This window comes from Caloenas nicobarica, chromosome 10, assembly GCF_036013445.1.
Source record: "Caloenas nicobarica isolate bCalNic1 chromosome 10, bCalNic1.hap1, whole genome shotgun sequence".
Classification (NCBI taxonomy): Eukaryota; Metazoa; Chordata; class Aves; order Columbiformes; family Columbidae; genus Caloenas; species Caloenas nicobarica.
This window is the reverse complement of record NC_088254.1, coordinates 5,778,425-5,795,472: the sequence shown is the minus strand read 5'-3', so window position 1 is coordinate 5,795,472 and position 17,048 is coordinate 5,778,425. Positions and strand designations below refer to the sequence as shown.

Here is a 17,048-nt window from a genome sequence, read left to right as displayed (position 1 = left end):
TTTGCACTGTCGGACCGGGCGGTCTGAAATCCGGAACAAGAACCACAAGAGTGATTAGAAAAACACCGAAATGTCGTGGCGGCTGCCCGAGCCCGGCCCGCGGGGGAGCGCGGCCCGTGCGGCCTGCCCGTCTCTGCCCCGGGGCCCTGCCTGTCTGCGCCGGGCCCTGCCCGTGCTATCGCACCTCGACAGCTACGTGTGAGAACCTGCCTTCCATTAGTTTGCCAGATCAGTCTTTGAACGTCCTTGCGCTCCAGGCATACAGCCGTACCGCGGTCTGGTAGAAGCGTGTGCAGGAGGGAAAGAGCTGCTCTCCCCCAGAAACTCCTGCGCAGCCACAGCGAGCATTGCTCCCGTTTGGTGCCCTGTGTCCCGCTCGCGGGCCGAGGTGCAGGGTTTTGCTGGGAAGGTACCGAGTTTCAACAGGTGTTGTCCTTCCAGAAACTACACGTGATTTTTCTGGTTACACGCTTCAGTTTTAAATAGAGTCTGTTGGTACTGCTCATATCATGCACACGTTTCGTGTTTATTAAAACAAAACAAAACAAGAAACGAACCGGCGGCTGCCCTCGCTCGATGCGCTCGGAGATCGGCCGAGCGAGCGCTCGGGAGCGGCTGGCGCTGCCTGGCGGGCAGGCGGGCGGCGGGGCCGAGCAGCCGCCATGGCCGGGCTGGCGCGGGCGCTGCGGCTGCGGGCGGCCCCCGGGCGGCTCTGGGCGCCCCCCGGGCGGCTCTGGGCGCCCCGGCCGGGGGGCGGCGGTGCCGGGGCGCGGCCCTGGGGCTGGGGGCTGGCGCTGGGGCTGGCGCTGGGGGTGAAGGCGCCCGCGGCGGCGGGCTGCGAGGCTGAGGGCGGGCAGGAGGCGAAGGCGAGTCCGCTGCCGCCCGCCCGGGACTTCGGCGCGGCCGTCGAGAGGAGCCGGGACCTGCTGCGGCGGGTGAAGGTGCGGGGCGGGAGGGGAGCGGGCCGCAGGCCCGTGCCCGGGGGCTTCGCCGCCGCTGCGGGGGTCCCGCTCAGGCCCGGGGGGAGCGGTTTTCGGGCCCGGGTGCGGTGGGGAGGCGGCGGGCCGGCCCGGGTGCCGTGCTGCTGCTGCGGGTTTGGCGTTCGCCAGCCGGTGGGGTTTGACTGTAAAGAGCCTTCTTCACGTCTCTCGTCTGTTTTTCTCAGGATGAAGCGGGAGTCCCGGGCATACTGGTTGGAGTTTCTGTAGATGGAAAGGAGGTCTGGTCAGAAGGTCGGTATACGGGGGCAGTAGTTATACATGCTGTTGGTAAGCGATGAATGTTTTAAAAATGCACAGTTCAGACACACCGATCGGGCTGCAATTTTATCCACTTGATGTCCCATCTCCGGACAGTGGCCAGAAACAGGTGCCGAGGGAGTACAAAGTGATACTTTCCTTGGTAAACTTCAATAATTTCCAGGACTCGATAGTTTATTAACTTTCCGAATGTGCTGTCACACCTCAACAGTTACATCTAAGAACCTGCCTTCCATTAGTTTGCCAGATCAGTCTTTGAGCGTCCTTGCGCTCCAGGCATACAGCCGTACCGCGGTCTGGTAGAAACGTGCATGGGAGGGAAAGAGCTGCTCTCCCCCAGAAACTCCTGCGCAGTCACAGCGAGAATTGCTCCCATTTGGTGATCTGTCTCCCACTCGTGGGCTGAGGTGCAGGGTTTTGCTGGGAAGGTACTGAGTTTCAACAGATGTTGTCCTTCCAGAAACTACAAATGATTTTTCTGGTTACACGGTTTCGTTTTAAATAGAGTCTGTTGGTACTGCTCCTATCATATAGACATTTCATGTTTATTAAAAAACAAACAAACCCCACCACCAAACTGTGTCTCTTTTCAGAAACACTTTAATAATGTCTTTGGGGTTTTTACACAATTTGAATGGTAGTAGTAAATGGCAACATATTTCATTAATGTGTTATAGAATTTTAAAAAAAAATCTTTGTAAGATTGTTACGAACTTTCTTCTGACAGTCTGTTGTTGCGTTAACTTCTATATATATATGGAGCTGACTATGGGCTTTGGTTTCTCTTTCATCATGTCAAAAGTGAGTTGGAGAGCCTCTGGTACCTTTTGTAACGTGGCCCAATAAGAAAATTGTGCTAGAAACTTAATCACAAACTTTCTCAAATCAGATAGCTATTTGAGTAGCTACTTGATGTAAAAGAAAGGGCCTTGGGTGACTGACATGTCATCAGTTTTATTTCTTGTATTTTGGCAAGTTGTTTATATTGGTTGTGGGGGTTTTTTTTTGAGTAGTTCCTAATTATTAGACAGACGTGCATTGCTTGCAGGCCTTGCTTGTGCTGAAGACTGCAAATATGTCATTACTGCATTTCGTTGCTTTTTATGCTGCAACATCACTTGCACAGTTTCTTCAGACCTAGCTCAAAGTGAAGACTGGCATGGGAGCTTGATAATGCTTTATTAATTCCAGTTCTTGCTACCTGACTTGTGGGTTGGTTACATAGGGAAACACTGTCTTCTAACTGAAGTCGTGCTGGGTGATGTTGAAACATAGTGTATAACAGCACTATTCTGTGAAGCTTTACAGCTTAGGAATTGCTGTGAATTTGTGATTTCCTTTTTCAGTTTCTGTATTGATAAAATAAGACCCTTTACTGTTTCAACCATTAATTCAGAACAGTAAAAAGGAGTATTTATGACTGGTGGTCAGTTATTTTACAGTCTGGACTTTGGTCTCTTTTAGTTTTTCTACACTGAATATTTGACCTCAGGAGTGTAAATTTTGGCTTAATCTTCCATCATTAGATTTGTTTTGTAGTCTTAATCAGTAACTTGGGATGCCATTGGCCAATACAGTGGGATTTGATTAACTGTTCCTACTACATTAAAATGTTATCAACTTAATTGAAGGAGGAGCAGGATAGTCCAGTGCTTCATGTTCCAGTTTAGCTAGAGGAAAAACATTTTAAGGAGCCAGTAAATCTAATTCATTGCAAATAATTAATTCATCATGTACCTATGCAAAAATATTTATGACAGTGTTTTTATTTTCTTAAAGGTTTGGGTTATGCTGATGTAGAGAATCGTGTGGTATGTAAGCCGGAGACGATCATGCGAATTGCCAGTATTAGCAAGTGTCTTACAATGATGGCTGTTGCTAAACTGTGGGAAGAAGGGAAACTGGATTTAGATGCTCCAGTGCAGAAATATGTCCCTGAATTTCCAGAAAAAGTCTATGAGGGTGAAAAGGTATGCAACTGCTTATTAGTAACACTTTTGTTGGATTTTTGTTACTGTCATTGCACAGCCACGTGTGTACAGGTGCCTGTATCTGGACCTAGTCCTGTAAACCACCAAAAATCATTTAGACAAGTACTGACGTTTGCTGCTCAATATAGCAACACTGGAAATTAGGATCTTCAGTTTTATATCAAGTGTGTAATGTGCACATACGTATGTATTTTAACTGTATTTAATATATGGTATTTAAAAGGTCTTATATCTTTGTTCCTTGTTGTGTTGAATTTTACTTTTGTAGTGATTTAGTGTGTGACACTAACATTTTTAATGAGGAGAGCTCACATTTAAATATTGTCCTTTTCTACCCAGGTCGCTATTACTACAAGACTGTTAGTTTCACACTTGAGTGGGATTCGTCACTATGAAAAAGATATTACAAAAGTCAAGGAAGAAAAAGAAAAGGCAAACAGAGCGTTTAAGCAAACAAAACCCTATAAGGATAAAGAACAAAAAGAAAAGGAGGGCAAAGAGATTGAAAAGACTGATTCTGCCAAACTGAGGAAAGAACATGAAGGTGAGGTAAAAAGCCGAAATTCAAAACCCGGCGGGAAAGACAAGGAATTTGAACAAGAAGAGTATTATTTGAAGGAAAAATTTGAAAGTGTGTTTGAATCACTGAAGATATTTAAAAATGATCCTTTATTCTTTAAACCAGGTGAGTTTCTATTCATTTGGACCAAAATATGCTTTTCTGGTGAAATTTTTCTTTCAAATAATTTTACATGCAATGAGGGTAGTAGAGTCCAGTAAGGAGTGTTTGTGTGGGGTTTTCCTTTTGTTCTGCTCCAACCCCCAACTTTTTTTTTTTTTTTTTTTTTTTTTTTTTTTTTTTTTTTTTTTACTTCTTGTGCCCTGTTAAAAGCTCAACAGAGAAGTATTGAGGCTGTTCTGCACGAAGCATCTGGTGATGTAATTGTCTTAAATCTGAGGTAACTTTTGAAGGCTGAACCGATCAGGATTTTATCAGTTTGATTTTAGATAACAGTCTTGTATAGATATATTTACCAGTCTACCGATTTGAAGAATTATGCTTGTGTGGATACCTTCTAATGGTGTATCTGCACCATAATCCAGCAGGTTCAAAATGTGACTTAAAAGTTAATGCGAAGAGTTAATGCAGGAGAGCAGGGAAAGTGAAACCTCAGGTAGAAATAAGACTTTTCTTCTAGGAGCTCTAAGTAGTGCAGTAAGTGCTATGAAATGTACCAGTTATTGCATTTATAAATGCTAAAGCAGGTTATAAGTTTGGTAACAAATTTGTATCTACAAAGTATTTTGTGAGCAGATACCAACTTGCTGTGTTCATGCTCTGGGCCTTCTAGGTATGAACTAAAAGCAAAAAATTTTAGTGAGGCGCTAAACCAGAACTTAAGAATTCTACAGGAAGGCCACAGAATCACAGAATTGTTGAGGTTATTTATTGTTAGAATTATTTAAGTTAATTCTAGTGAGGACTTTGTGGAACTTCAGGTGTAAGTTCTAAATGAGTTAGGTTAACAGGGAAATGATACGCATTGCTGATAAACAGTAAATAATGTGCATTTAAGGGCAGAGAGGTAGGAAGGTGGAGAAGTTAGCCACTTACCATCTCGGAGAGCTCTAGGATCCACTTCGAGTAAGAAATCTGTCTCGACTGTAGGCAGTTCAGCAGTTGCTTGATATGTAGATGTTTCATAAAAAACATTAGTGCAAGGATGATAGTTGAGAAAATGAAACACTGTTTTGTAAATAAATTTTATAATCTTAAATAATATGCATGTTAGCGTTCATGTAATTTTTCAGGATATTCTAGAGCTAGAAAACTAGAACTAGAAACACTGGTAAAAGTGATCAAGACCTTTGAAAACCTCAAGTGAGTGCTACCCTGATCTTTCTGTCTCTAGGGTATAGACACACAAACCAGTCACAGTAGGTGAGCATCTTTTAAGAAGTAGTTTTGTGGTTTGCTTCAGCTTTCCAAATCTAGACATTATTGTTAGAGCCAGTGTGGTAAATCTTGTGCGAAGGATGTTAAACGTCAGTCTTCACATCTTGGCGTGAAGCCCGGCCGTGCGTGCAGATCCCTGAAAGTTCTCCAGCGCTGTTCTCAGAGCTGCCAGCACGTAGCAAGTGCCCGTGTGTGTTCCCAGGGCCCGGCATCGTAAGCTTGTGATCCACATCATATTGATGTGGGGGTGACGGGAGAGTCTTTTAATTGATTGTTCATTGTATATATGGTTTTGTTTGCACATGTGATTACTTAAATGTTATCCTTCAGATTCCATGTAAGCATCATGCAGCTAACTTTTTTTTTCCCCCCCTTTCTCTTTGTGTTTCTTCAAGGTAGTCAGTTCTTGTATTCAACATATGGCTTTACTCTTCTGAGCGCTATTGTGGAGAGAGTTTCAGGACAAAAATTTACAGATTATATGCTAAAAATGTTTCGTGATTTGGATATGCTATCAACTGTACTCGATGACAATGAAGCAATGATATATAACAGAGCAAGGTAAATAAGGATGAAGCTTTTTTTTTGCCCCGACACTTGTTGCTCTTTCTATCTTTGCTAAGCCAGCTAAATTAAAAATGTGTCAGGTTTTTTTCAGGCTTTTGAATGAAGTGGCTTCTGTTATTTCAAAGTTAGTCACGTAACTGATTTTGTGTCAGGAGTATGGTATTGGTTCTTTAATTAGCATGTAAAATTACAGAATAGGAAAGAAGTATTTCCTGTTATAAGAGTATATATGGAGGGGGGAGTGGCTTGGGTGACTCTGAAGTTTGCATTTATTTTTCAGAAGAGTTGTAACTGAATCACAAAAGCAGGTTATGGAGAAATCTGTGAAAATGACACTCAAACTTTTTAAAATTATGGCTTCTAAAATGCTCTCAAAGAATGAAAACGTTCGTGATCATGTTGAATCCAGGGTTTATAGTACTTACGTGTAAGTGTATATTTGAAGTGTGTGTGTACATGTACAGACATACAAAGCAGTTTGTAATGTTTTAGGGATAGCTTTGCTCTGTATTCTGAGATGCTTTGTGCTGGTATTTATTTTGCTTGCAAATTTTCAGAGGCTCTTCTGGCTGTAGATCTGGATGCTGGTGATGTTCTCATCAATTATCAAGCTTGACAGTCAAGTTCTTTTAAAAATATGTGTGTATGTTAAACCATTTATAAACAGAAATATGGTAGGGATGAAAGAATTGGGACAGACACTGTTTTAGGGGTCTTTTTATGGGCTGCTCATTGTTAACCAAAACTAAGATGCTAATGAGGTGGTTTTGCTTCCACAAGCAGCCAGCTTGGTGCCTCAAACTAGAACAGATTGACACGTTGTGTTTTGTTCAATTGTTTGCTTATACTATATTTCACGGACATGGAAATGTTTGAAAAATCATGTTCTAGATCTTTTGGAGGCGTTAGTCAAGCATTTCAGCATCTTTGTAACAGTTTTTATTGTGATCAAAAAAATGACCGCAGGGACACCAAGATAATAAAGTCACTGGCAGAGCTGATAGCGGTCTTGGGCCATTCGTCTCTCTTCCTTTGCTTCAACCTCTGATTTTCAGTATTATGGCTTTCAGAAGTTCCCTAGAAGTTTTCCAATGTAAGTGCGGACTGGATGTGGAGTGTATCTCTGTACTGTTTGATAATAGGCTTGCCCTGCCCCGCTTCCCCCTGTCACCAGCCTAAAGGCCAAAGGTTGAAATTCATCAGATTGTATAGTTATTCAACATTCTATTTTCAAAAGCGTCATTCAGCCTGCACTCGTGTTGTGTTGTTCCTGATAGTTCTTTCTGCAATTCTGGTTGGTAGTTTCTAATTTGTATTTCAGTCACGGGTTTTGCAAGACTTTCATGCTTCTCACTTTTCTTAGTAGTTCCAGAATATTCAGTTTTTGTAGCATATGGCAACTGTAATGGGGCAGTGTGGGGAAATCAATCCTAAGTGGAAACTACTGTCTCAGAGCAGTCACCTAAGACCTCAGTGAAATTTCAGCTCAGTGTCTGATAGTCATGGGGTAGTTGTAGGATTCCTGTTTCTTAAAACACTTTAAATCTAGTACAGGGATTTAATAAAAATCCTGTGCTGGCTGACCTATAGATTTCTGTTACATCTCTTATTTGTATATTGCCTTTATTCTTACTATATCCTAAGTAGAAGGCTTAGTACTTTTATTGAAACTAAGCTTCTAACCTAAGAAGTCACCTTCATTTTTGTTTTCTTGTCTGAATTTCTAGTTGATTTTTCTGCAAGAAATATATTTAAGGAAAATACATTTTAAGAACTTCTGAAGTTTCACAAGAACAAGCTAATACATGTTCAGTTTGCTCTTTTAAGGTAGGGCAGCTTAAAATAATTGTGCATACTATCTGAGAATGACAAGTTGAATTTTATTGAATCCTAGGTGTTACGTTTACAACAAAAAGGGACGGCTGGTAAACGCACCGTATGTGGACAACTCGTACAAGTGGGCTGGTGGTGGCTTTCTGTCGTCAGTAGGTGACCTTCTGAAATTTGGAAATGCCTTGTTATACAGCTATCAAGCCGGACAATTTAAAAGCACGAATGGCAAACTTCTTCCAGGGTACCTCAAACCAGACACAGTTGCAATGATGTGGACCCCAGTGCCAAAAACAGAAGTGTCATGGGACGGGGACGGTAAATACGCAATGGCTTGGGCTGTTGTAGAGAAAAAACAGCAATGTGGCTGTTGCAGGCAGCAGAGACACTACGCGTCTCACACGGGCGGTGCAGTGGGGGCAAGCAGTGTTCTCCTCATTCTTCCTGAAGAGCTGGACTCGGAAGCTGTAGGTTCTGGGCTAGTGGCACCACCCAGAGGAGTAATTGTTAGTATTATCTGTAACATGCAATCAGTTTCGCTCAACAGCACTGCCTTAAAGATTGCAAGGGAATTTGATAAAGAAAAGTGGGCACAATATATAGATTAAAAAAAGAGATACGAGTAACTGAACTCACTGTGCTGAAACACGACAAAAAAAAGGAGAAGAAATTGGACTTTAAGTTCACTAAAACGTGAAGAAAAAGCATCCAGAATTCACTTAACTTCTGCTAGTGGTGCTAAACTTATGTGTAGCTGGAATTCATCTCTCAGGGAAGTTTCTAACATACAGAAAAAGAGAATGTAACAGTCAAATTTGACTTCCTGTAACACCTGTGTAAATCATCATTACTTTAGCCGGCTTCTTTTCTCATCCAGTCAAGCACTTGACCAAGATTAAAAAGAAAAAAAAAAAAGGCATTAGTTTCTTGCACTGAGAAGTACAGCAACAAATTATCTACCTTGAATGTTAAACTTTTGAGAAATTTCATATCTTGATTTGAGCACACAAAGACGTAATTTGTTACTCTCACAGTTCCAGTCTGCCAAAACTGTTCAGTATTACTTTTCAAAGAAAAATGGTTTTACTGTTGATTTTAATATTTTCACATAGTGCTCATTTGCTTAAAAAGCGAAAAAACCCCAACAAAACCCAAATCTTGAAGCTACCTCCAGAATGCAGATTCATACCAGAAGTATCCTTTTGTCAGAGCTGTGGATTGTTAAGAATTAGAAAAGAATGAAGCTAGAGTCATGTAAGTAAAAATCTTATTGTTACTTAGATATCCTCTCTTCCATTTTTATTGGACACAGAGAATGTATGAACCTAGTTTTCTGTGGAATAAGCATTTTATTTCCACAGTTGAATATGCCCGAATAGCACATGGTGAGCTGTCAGACTGTCTTACTGGTTTTGAATGACACACTTGCTACCTTTGGTAGCCAGAAATGGCACTGTATTCTGCAATGCAGATATTCCTTTAGGTATAGGAATTAGGAACTCAATAAAATTTAAAGCCCATTCTTGAAGCTTGTAGTAGAAGTCTCACAGACTTTTAGAGGTTTTTTGGAAAACCATCCTTTTTTTCCGTTTGGAGACCTGCCTCAAAGAGTTACTTTTGTACATGGTTGAACAAGAAATTGTGAGTTGCAAAGAAGCAGTTTCTAGTCTTCAATTTTACTATAGGAATACAATGACACCTGAATATGTTACTTTTATATATTCCATAATGGCATGGAAGATCTCCAAGATCTACCCCCACCTCACACTTCCCCTGCAGTTACATCAGACAGTATTTCCAGGCTGAGACAAACCAGAATAACCTTCAGGAGAGGTTTGAATGTAATACTTCTGTCCCTGCAGTGTTTAGCAGCTCTGCTTCTCTGCGTGTAAGGAGCAAGATGTCTTAAGATAACAGCTAACAGGAGACAGACTTACCTGCCTTTTCCATAAGTTATTGCTTTTAGCATTAACCTGATAGTCGTTACCTGCCCTGTGATGAAACAACACAGTGTCACCTCTGTTAGCAGCACGCCCATGATAACATTTATTGCCCAAGACTGGCAAACCAGGAAATTGAACATTTTGAGGCGTCAGTGTTTTACCTACATTTTTAGTTGAAGCCAGTAGGACTTGTTGACTCCTCTTCATAATTATAATCGTTCTTGTGCCTTTAAACAGTAAAAGCTTACACTTAAACTATCCGCTTGGGTTTTATGGCCCACTCGCCGAAACTGCACTTTTTTATTCATTAGTAATGGGTTGTATTTATCTCAGTAATATAAAATCAGTAGAGACAAGAGAGAACCTTTCTGAAGAAACTTCCATTTAGTTGGGCAATAAATTATCTGCTCTTCCACTGAAGTCTTTGATATTGTTTGACAGTTCCAATACAGAAGTACTGGAGGTTGGTGAGCATCTTCTGCAGTAGCGACGTTCTTTTTTTCTTCAGTCATGAGCACCTATGAGCTGGGTAAACGTGCAGCTGCAGAAGTCATTGCCCGTTTTACACAGGGAACTGGAGTAAGTAGGTCTGAGTTGTTTTCATGTTGAAGAATACATGAATAGAAGTAGACCAAATACGATGCTTTAAATATAGAAAATCTGGAAAGTAACTGTTATTTTAGGACTTATGCTTTTCTTGTGTGATGCGCATCTGTTTTGCAGATGGTATTTATTGTTCTTGAAAACTGTTTTGCGTACTTGAGAGAAGACAAGTTTTGCACACCATTGTCTTTGGATTTAGACAAAAGATTCAGAATGTAGAAGGCACAGGTTTACCATTATGCATGGCTGCACATGACCAAACTAATAAATGTAAATATTCGAAGTATGTATGGAAGTGTTTGGGGTTGTTGTATGCAGGGACAGGATTTGGACTCGATGATCCTTGTGGGTCCCTTTCAACTCAGGACATTCTGTGATTCTATGAATAATGGTAAGAAGTGTCTAAGGCATTTCTAACACCAAGATATTAATGACAATGTCTCACTCCCCTCATCAAGTACATTTAGCCACCAACTTTCTATATGCATACCTTGTTCTTTATCTCACATAACTTAAAGCTTTTAAAAACCCCTCTGTTGTCACATAGACATCATAGCATCTCCCATACTGTACAAATTTTATCTTCCAGTACCTGGAATAGAGCGGGTCACTGACTTTCTCTGATTTGGTATTTACTTAATAATGAGTTCTTATTGTTTATGGTGGGGGAAGAGAAGGCAGAGATACGGGAGACCAGGAATCAGTCTGGCCTTAGCACATGTATTCAGGTCACAAGTGAATTAATATTGCGACTGTGATCTCTGTTCTGAAATCAGATATTTGATGGACTGGCATTAAGTGTGAGAAACTGGTCAAGGAAGAGCAGCTTTCATGATAAATTTGCTCTTAAATGAAACTTTATTGTGAAAACACAGTATGGTACTGACATAAAACTGTACTTTTCTTAAAAGGCATGTATACTAAATTGGTGCATCTATTTCTGTACCAAGCATCTACTTTTTCTATCTGGTAATTATAAATGTTCACTGTTTGAATTAACCAAAATAAAACTTACCTTGCAAATGCAACCAATTACAATATCAGGTTTTGCGGGGGGTTTTATTGACTAGAAACATACAAGTTTTAAAAGTCATAAGAATACAAGTTAAAGAGAAGTTCCCAACAATAATTAGCTCACTAAGACACCTGAAATTTTGAAAGAGATGTTGATACATAACTTGAGATATTGTTTATTAAAATAAGACTTTGTTTGAATGTTTTCTCATGGTTTTAAAAAAAACCCCACTTTTTAGCAGCCATTTAGAAAAGGATGGCTTAAAAAAACTAACTGAAAACCTGTTTTCTCATTGCAAAAAGGTAATTATTTAATGTCAGTATTTAATACTGAAAACTTGCATAGTTTTGCTGTACTAGTTTTTTTTAGTGACTGGATACAATTCACAGCTGTTATGTAAGAAACAGCAAGTCAGCAATCTACACTGCCAATATGCTTTCTCTGTACTGAATGCTTTCGGTATTTTGCAAAATATTCCTTTTTTTCTTTTTTTTTTTAATAGATAGAAGTCTTAGTATAGAATACCAAATGCAGTCCTGAGACCAGATTTGAGGGAGGAAAAAACCATGCATTCCAGAAAAACAGCTGAACATAAGGAACTTTGTATTTTTATTTATCACCATGTTACTCAATACAATGTTGAAAGCAAATGAGCTATTTTAAATACAACGAGCCTTTGCAACCCTTGCAGTGAGGGTAGCTGCAGTAATGAAGTATACAAAGTGCATTCTTACAGCAGTTTCTGTCACCATGTGCATTATACTGCTGTAGTTGCTAATTAATGAGGGAAAGGATGCATCAAGCCCAAGGTTTTCATATTAAATGACACCACCCAATTAACATTACACTGTTTAAAATTATTAAAAGAGAGCCCAATTGCCTGCAAACTTGCAGGAAAAACTTGCACTTCAAATTATTTATTGAAAAAGAGATTCCGGCTCATTAGTCACCAGTAGCGCATAATTGTTACCAAATCAATTGTAATTACATTGTTGTATTAACAGGCATTTTTAAACTGGAAAGGCTTTCAGGAACACAGATCCAAAACCACATCCTGAACTGTTCAGTGTTGCTTTCTTCTAAATGAACAGCCTGTGGAAAAAAAAAAAAATCACATAAGTATGAATAGTCCTTAAACTGTTAGACTGCCTTGAAAAATCGCCCACCCAACCTAAGTAGGAAAACTCATGCAATAAATTAGATTTCATGTATCACAAGAGGTGAAGACTTAGCACTAACTCAACCAGAACAACATGGCTGTCATATAATTCAGCTTAACATCAGACTAAGGTGTACAATTTCTTTTCTTCCAGATGCCTTTTAAAATTTTCAGTCTACTGTTCCATCCCTTAGTGAGATAAACCCCAAACTGAAACAGCTACTAGGAGTGTTGTTACCTTTTCAACTGCTCAACAGCCTTACTTCAGGTATTCTGTCCTCGTATGAACTATGTCCATATAGTAGCACATGGTATAAGCACTACTATATGTAATTTACATATATATTTACCTTTTGTCCTGTAAACAAAATGTGAATTAAATCTGGATTTGATCTTAATTTTTTTTTAAACATTGAAGTGTTTCCAGTGTTTTTCATATACCCCACACATTGGGTTGCATTTCAAGATACCAGTGCTATACCAATTATCTGTATATAATGATCAGTGGTTATTTTTTCCCTTATAATTTATACAAACAAATTTTGATTATGTTACTTGAGCCAGGGAACTGCCTTACAGTACTACTGCTTAAAAACAACCAGGCAAGTCACCACTGACTAGCCGTGGCACAGAATCGCTTGGGCCTGGCAAAAGTACCCTACTCCTTTAATGGTGCTTTTTAAGGCTTTAACCTTAGCTCAGAATTAAACAGGTTTTTTTTATTACAGATAGGCTAAAGGAAATGACAAGTTAAAGCACCTGAAATCAACCATGTTTTATCATGATGCAGCTGCTTAGCTACCTGGCATACCTGTATCACCATTTAAAAACAAGAATCTGAAGAAAAATTTGCAATTCAGGGCCCACTAACAATGTTTTTACTAGCCAACTCCAAGCAATTTGCAAAACAAGCATTCCAATATCAGTTTTCAAAATCCAAGCTAAAATATTTGCAGGCTATAAATACATAAATGCATTTACATAAGTGGAATATTTAGGCTGCTAAGCATTGCCCCTTACCTTCTGTGAGCCTGGCTTTGCCCCCAGTCGGCTGACACAGGACAGTTGAGCATCCCACACACAGAACTACTGTCTGAGCATGGCTGAAAACTGTGGTGATCTTGTAGCATCCTGGAAAACAGCATTCTTAAACTTTCTGTTGAGTATTTCCACCATGATTTTTTTAATTGTATGTGTAATTGAATCAGATATGCTCAATACACTTGTCCAAAAATGCATCTACATTTCATTACACAGCATACCAAGTAGAAGAAAGCAAAACACTGTTATTGTGGTCTGAAGTATTTTTACTAACATGCATATGAAAGCACGTTAGTTAACTGAAACTGTTATGACTCCCCATACGAAAATCCACACAGACTAATGGCTGACAAGCCCTGTTTTGCTGGTTGTATGTATCCTGCAAAAAAAATCAAGGAGTTCTAGATTAGCCGTCTGCACTGAATAGAAGAGCCCATCTAGCTAGAGAAATATTTAACTTGTAAGAGTAGAACACTGCTGTTGGCAAAGCCTGGCAGCTGTGAGTGTAAACAGTGCTGTTCAAATCTGTGTTTGCTTTCTGTTTAATAATTGGTACACATAAGGCATGTGCTTGGTTGCATTCTGTAAAGCTGGCATCATATTCAAACGAGAAGACTTGCACAGAATAATTTCACTAATTCCAGATGCAAGAAGAGGCTTCAGCAGCACTTTGCAGGGAAATAAGCCCAATCCATTTCGGTAACTTGGCAGCAACTTCCAACAACACTGAACGATGCCTACAGCTGTTTGATATTTTCAGTGCCTCATGCTTAGGACTCTGTCACTGCTGAAACTCCTCTCCTTTGCTCTGTATATCCCTCAAACTCAATAACCAATTGATCCAACATCAATGAAGATAACAAGTGGTTTATGGGCCTATGTTGACATTAAATGTATCTTAGTATATACATGCATGTACACTGAAGAAAGTTTAAGAAAAAAATAATAATCGGTGGCTTTGCCCTCAACCATGTTTTTAAAAGTAACTAGACTTTACTTCAAGCAGTTTTAATGAATTTACCTCACTTTTAGATGGAAAATGTCTCGGAGCTTCTTAGAAACCTAAGCTACTAAGAAAGAATAAGATAGTAAGAAAATCTGAATATAGCAACAATTCCCTGCTTCTAGTCAGCATGATCACTATTGTAAGTAAGTCTATGGATTTTCTTGCTGCTCTAATCTTACACTGCAGTAGTTTCTAGGAGATAAGTCACCACGCTTGAGAATTTCTGTGCCTCAGTATGTATGTAGCTGTGCTGATTAAAGAAGCTGTTTGCTGGTAGAACATACTCCTGTAACTGTGCCAGGATGTCCCATGTTTTAGCTTACAAAGGATAAATTGGTTATACAGCTGTTTCTGAGCCAAAGCAATTAAAATATGTGAAAAGCGGACACAGGCAACACCTTATAATATAACCCCTGTATATGTGAGTTAGATGTCAGCTTCTTAATAGCAATGTGCAAAAAAAGGCAGTTGTAGATGTTTTTCTGTGTGAAGTCCCAGTATGGCTGCGTATATCCTTGTGAGAAGTTTTTCTGATTTGTCTTCCAGAATCAAGCAACTTAAAATAGGAGGAAAAACAATGTGGTTTTCTATTTGAAACTTGTGCCAGGGATGCCTTAAAGCATCCATTTCATCTCATTTCTTACACATGTATATCTGGGGGGCTGTTTTTTCCCTACATGCCAGGATTTCATGAAGGAAAAAACAAAACAAGAAAAAATTCTCATGCAAACCTCTAGAAAAGAAAAAAAAAGCTGATTGTTTAAATTAACTTTTGAAAAAGGCTGAAAACACTTTTATTGTTAAAAAAACCTCAAAGCAATATACAGACTTTCTCTACAGAACAGATAGACCACGTTTAGCTTTAAAAATACAGAATTAAAAAAACCCAGACTTTTTATGAAGATGAACTGCATACAAAATTAGTTTCACTCCTTCTGTAAGACATAAACATTTTAAATGTTTACCTGGACATTTTACATCCATAAAGTAGGAGTTGGGGCTCTGCACGAGACGTTTCTTTTTGTGCTTTCTCCTCTCATCCTCCGAGGAGGGGTGCACCAGGTCTTTAGCCAGCTGGGGAGGGCAAGAGGACAAACGCCCCGCGCGTCAAACGGCGCCCGGGCTGCTCGGACAGACCCGCTGCCGCCGAGGCGCCTTCGGTCCGCTCCCCGGCGCGGCGGCCGCGCCGGAGCCAACCCCGCGCGGGGCCGGGGCGGCGGCGCAGCCAGAGCCGCTCGGGGCTCGGCCGGCGTTGGCCGGAGCAGCGGTGGAACCGGAGCGCCCGCAGCCGCTCCCCGCCCCGCCGGCAGCCGCCCCGCCGGAGCCGGGGCGCGGCGGCCGCAGCCGGGCGCGTCCGCCCCGCTCCCCCCGCTGCGGAGGCCGCGGTACCGGGGGGCTCCTGTCCCGGGGAACCCCCAGGGCAGGTGTCAGCCGGGAGCGGCCCCCGGGGCCGGGCCCTCGGCCGGCGGCCCGGTGTCTGCCCCGCGGAGAGGCGCGGTCGGTGCACAACTCACAGGCATGTCCGCCGCTCCGGGCAGCGCCTTCCTCGCCCGCCCCCGGCGGCCGCGCAGCCCGGGCTGCTCTGGGCGCCCCGCGGCGCCGCGGCTGTGCTGAGTCCCGGGGCGGAGCGCCGGGAGGGGCCAGCGGGGCCGCCGCCGCCTTCTGATGGGCTTCCAGCGGCCGTGCTGGAGTTCCACCCTCGCGGGGACCTTGTTTGCAGGACTTGCGAAAGCGCCATCGTGCCGTTTCCCTGCACGTAGCTGGATTCGTTAACCTTTAATTGGTTGGGCAATTAGTGTAGAGGGAAAGTGCGCGTTCGGTTAACTGCCCGTAGAGGGCTTTGGTGCGAGCTCACGGTAGCGCGTCTGCTGCTTTCGCACAGACAAGAGGCACGCACAGAAAAAACAGCGAGAGACTTTCCACAACAGCCTTTCCAGTGTTTACGGTAGGGCGGCACCACGGTGCTCCCTCTCACTGGCACCCAAAAGCTGGTTAAGCAGAGTCTTTAATATGATTGCAGTTCTCTTTTCAAAAAATCTGCTCATTTTTCCCTCTGACACATTAATATATGACACTATTTTCAAGTAATAAATGGAATCTAGAAGTCCCACCTACTCTTACAGTAGATGCTGACTAAATCATCACTCATTTGTCATTTAGTACTATATGACACATTGCATGAAGTTGTATCTATGTGCATATTCTTTTGCAGTTTCCCACCCCATTCAGAAAAATGCAGAAGTACTCATTAGTTATCATTTATGTGTTTAAACCAATTTAGAGAACCTATGAGAAATAAAATATTGCAGATAGTTGGAATGAAAAAAACATTTTTCATTACTTATTTTTAGTAAGATGTTGAGTGTTGTGTTTGTTTGTGGTTTTTTGTTTGTTTTCCATGAGTCGATAAAAATAATCACAAATATAATCTGTAAAGACTCAGATTCAATTTAATCAAGCCCGTAACACTTGAAAGTGTAATTCACTAGTAGTCCAGTAAGTGGCACAAACAGACCTTACAAAAATTGCTTAGTATGAAAAGTCTTCCAAAAACATACAACTGGCAGCGTGGCAACATGTTGAGCCACATCCTTTTTGAAGAGAGAACTGACGCATTTAGCAAAAATTATTTTAGAAGTTTGCCATGAGCAGAAGTGAAGATGTAAGTTTTACAGAG

At 41.3% G+C, this 17,048-nt stretch overlaps 2 protein-coding genes across 2 annotated transcripts; one reads left to right on the top strand and one right to left on the bottom strand.

Annotated features, from left to right (window-relative positions):
- Positions 1–649: 649 nt before the first annotated feature.
- LACTB (lactamase beta) lies at positions 650–11,188 on the top strand. Its single transcript, XM_065641433.1, has 6 exons — positions 650–941; positions 1,166–1,232; positions 3,039–3,229; positions 3,590–3,935; positions 5,603–5,768; positions 7,669–11,188. Exons 1-6 carry the CDS (start codon positions 663–665, stop codon positions 8,210–8,212), a joined length of 1,593 nt encoding a protein of 530 aa, XP_065497505.1. The 5' UTR covers positions 650–662; the 3' UTR covers positions 8,213–11,188.
- On the bottom strand, positions 11,095–15,965 carry RPS27L (ribosomal protein S27 like). Its single transcript, XM_065641434.1, has 4 exons — positions 15,886–15,965; positions 15,337–15,445; positions 13,345–13,455; positions 11,095–12,257 (listed from the first exon to the last, which is right to left on the bottom strand). Exons 1-4 carry the CDS (start codon positions 15,889–15,891, stop codon positions 12,229–12,231), a joined length of 255 nt encoding a protein of 84 aa, XP_065497506.1. The 5' UTR covers positions 15,892–15,965; the 3' UTR covers positions 11,095–12,228.
- Between the last annotated feature and the right edge of the window lie 1,083 nt (positions 15,966–17,048).

Bases quoted from the DNA above. Each gene is read 5' to 3' on its own strand.
- LACTB (XM_065641433.1), top strand. From the start codon at position 663: ATGGCCGGGCTGGCGCGGGCGCTGCGGCTGCGGGCGGCCCCCGGGCGG. The intron at 942-1,165 runs GTGCGGGGCGGG...TGTTTTTCTCAG, and splicing joins ACCTGCTGCGGCGGGTGAAG to GATGAAGCGGGAGTCCCGGG. The intron at 1,233-3,038 runs GTCGGTATACGG...ATTTTCTTAAAG, and splicing joins AAAGGAGGTCTGGTCAGAAG to GTTTGGGTTATGCTGATGTA.
- RPS27L (XM_065641434.1), bottom strand. The intron at 13,456-15,336 runs GTAAACATTTAA...GCTGTTTTCCAG, and splicing joins TATGGATGTAAAATGTCCAG to GATGCTACAAGATCACCACA. The intron at 12,258-13,344 runs GTAAGGGGCAAT...TTTTTTCCACAG, and splicing joins CAAAGCCAGGCTCACAGAAG to GCTGTTCATTTAGAAGAAAG.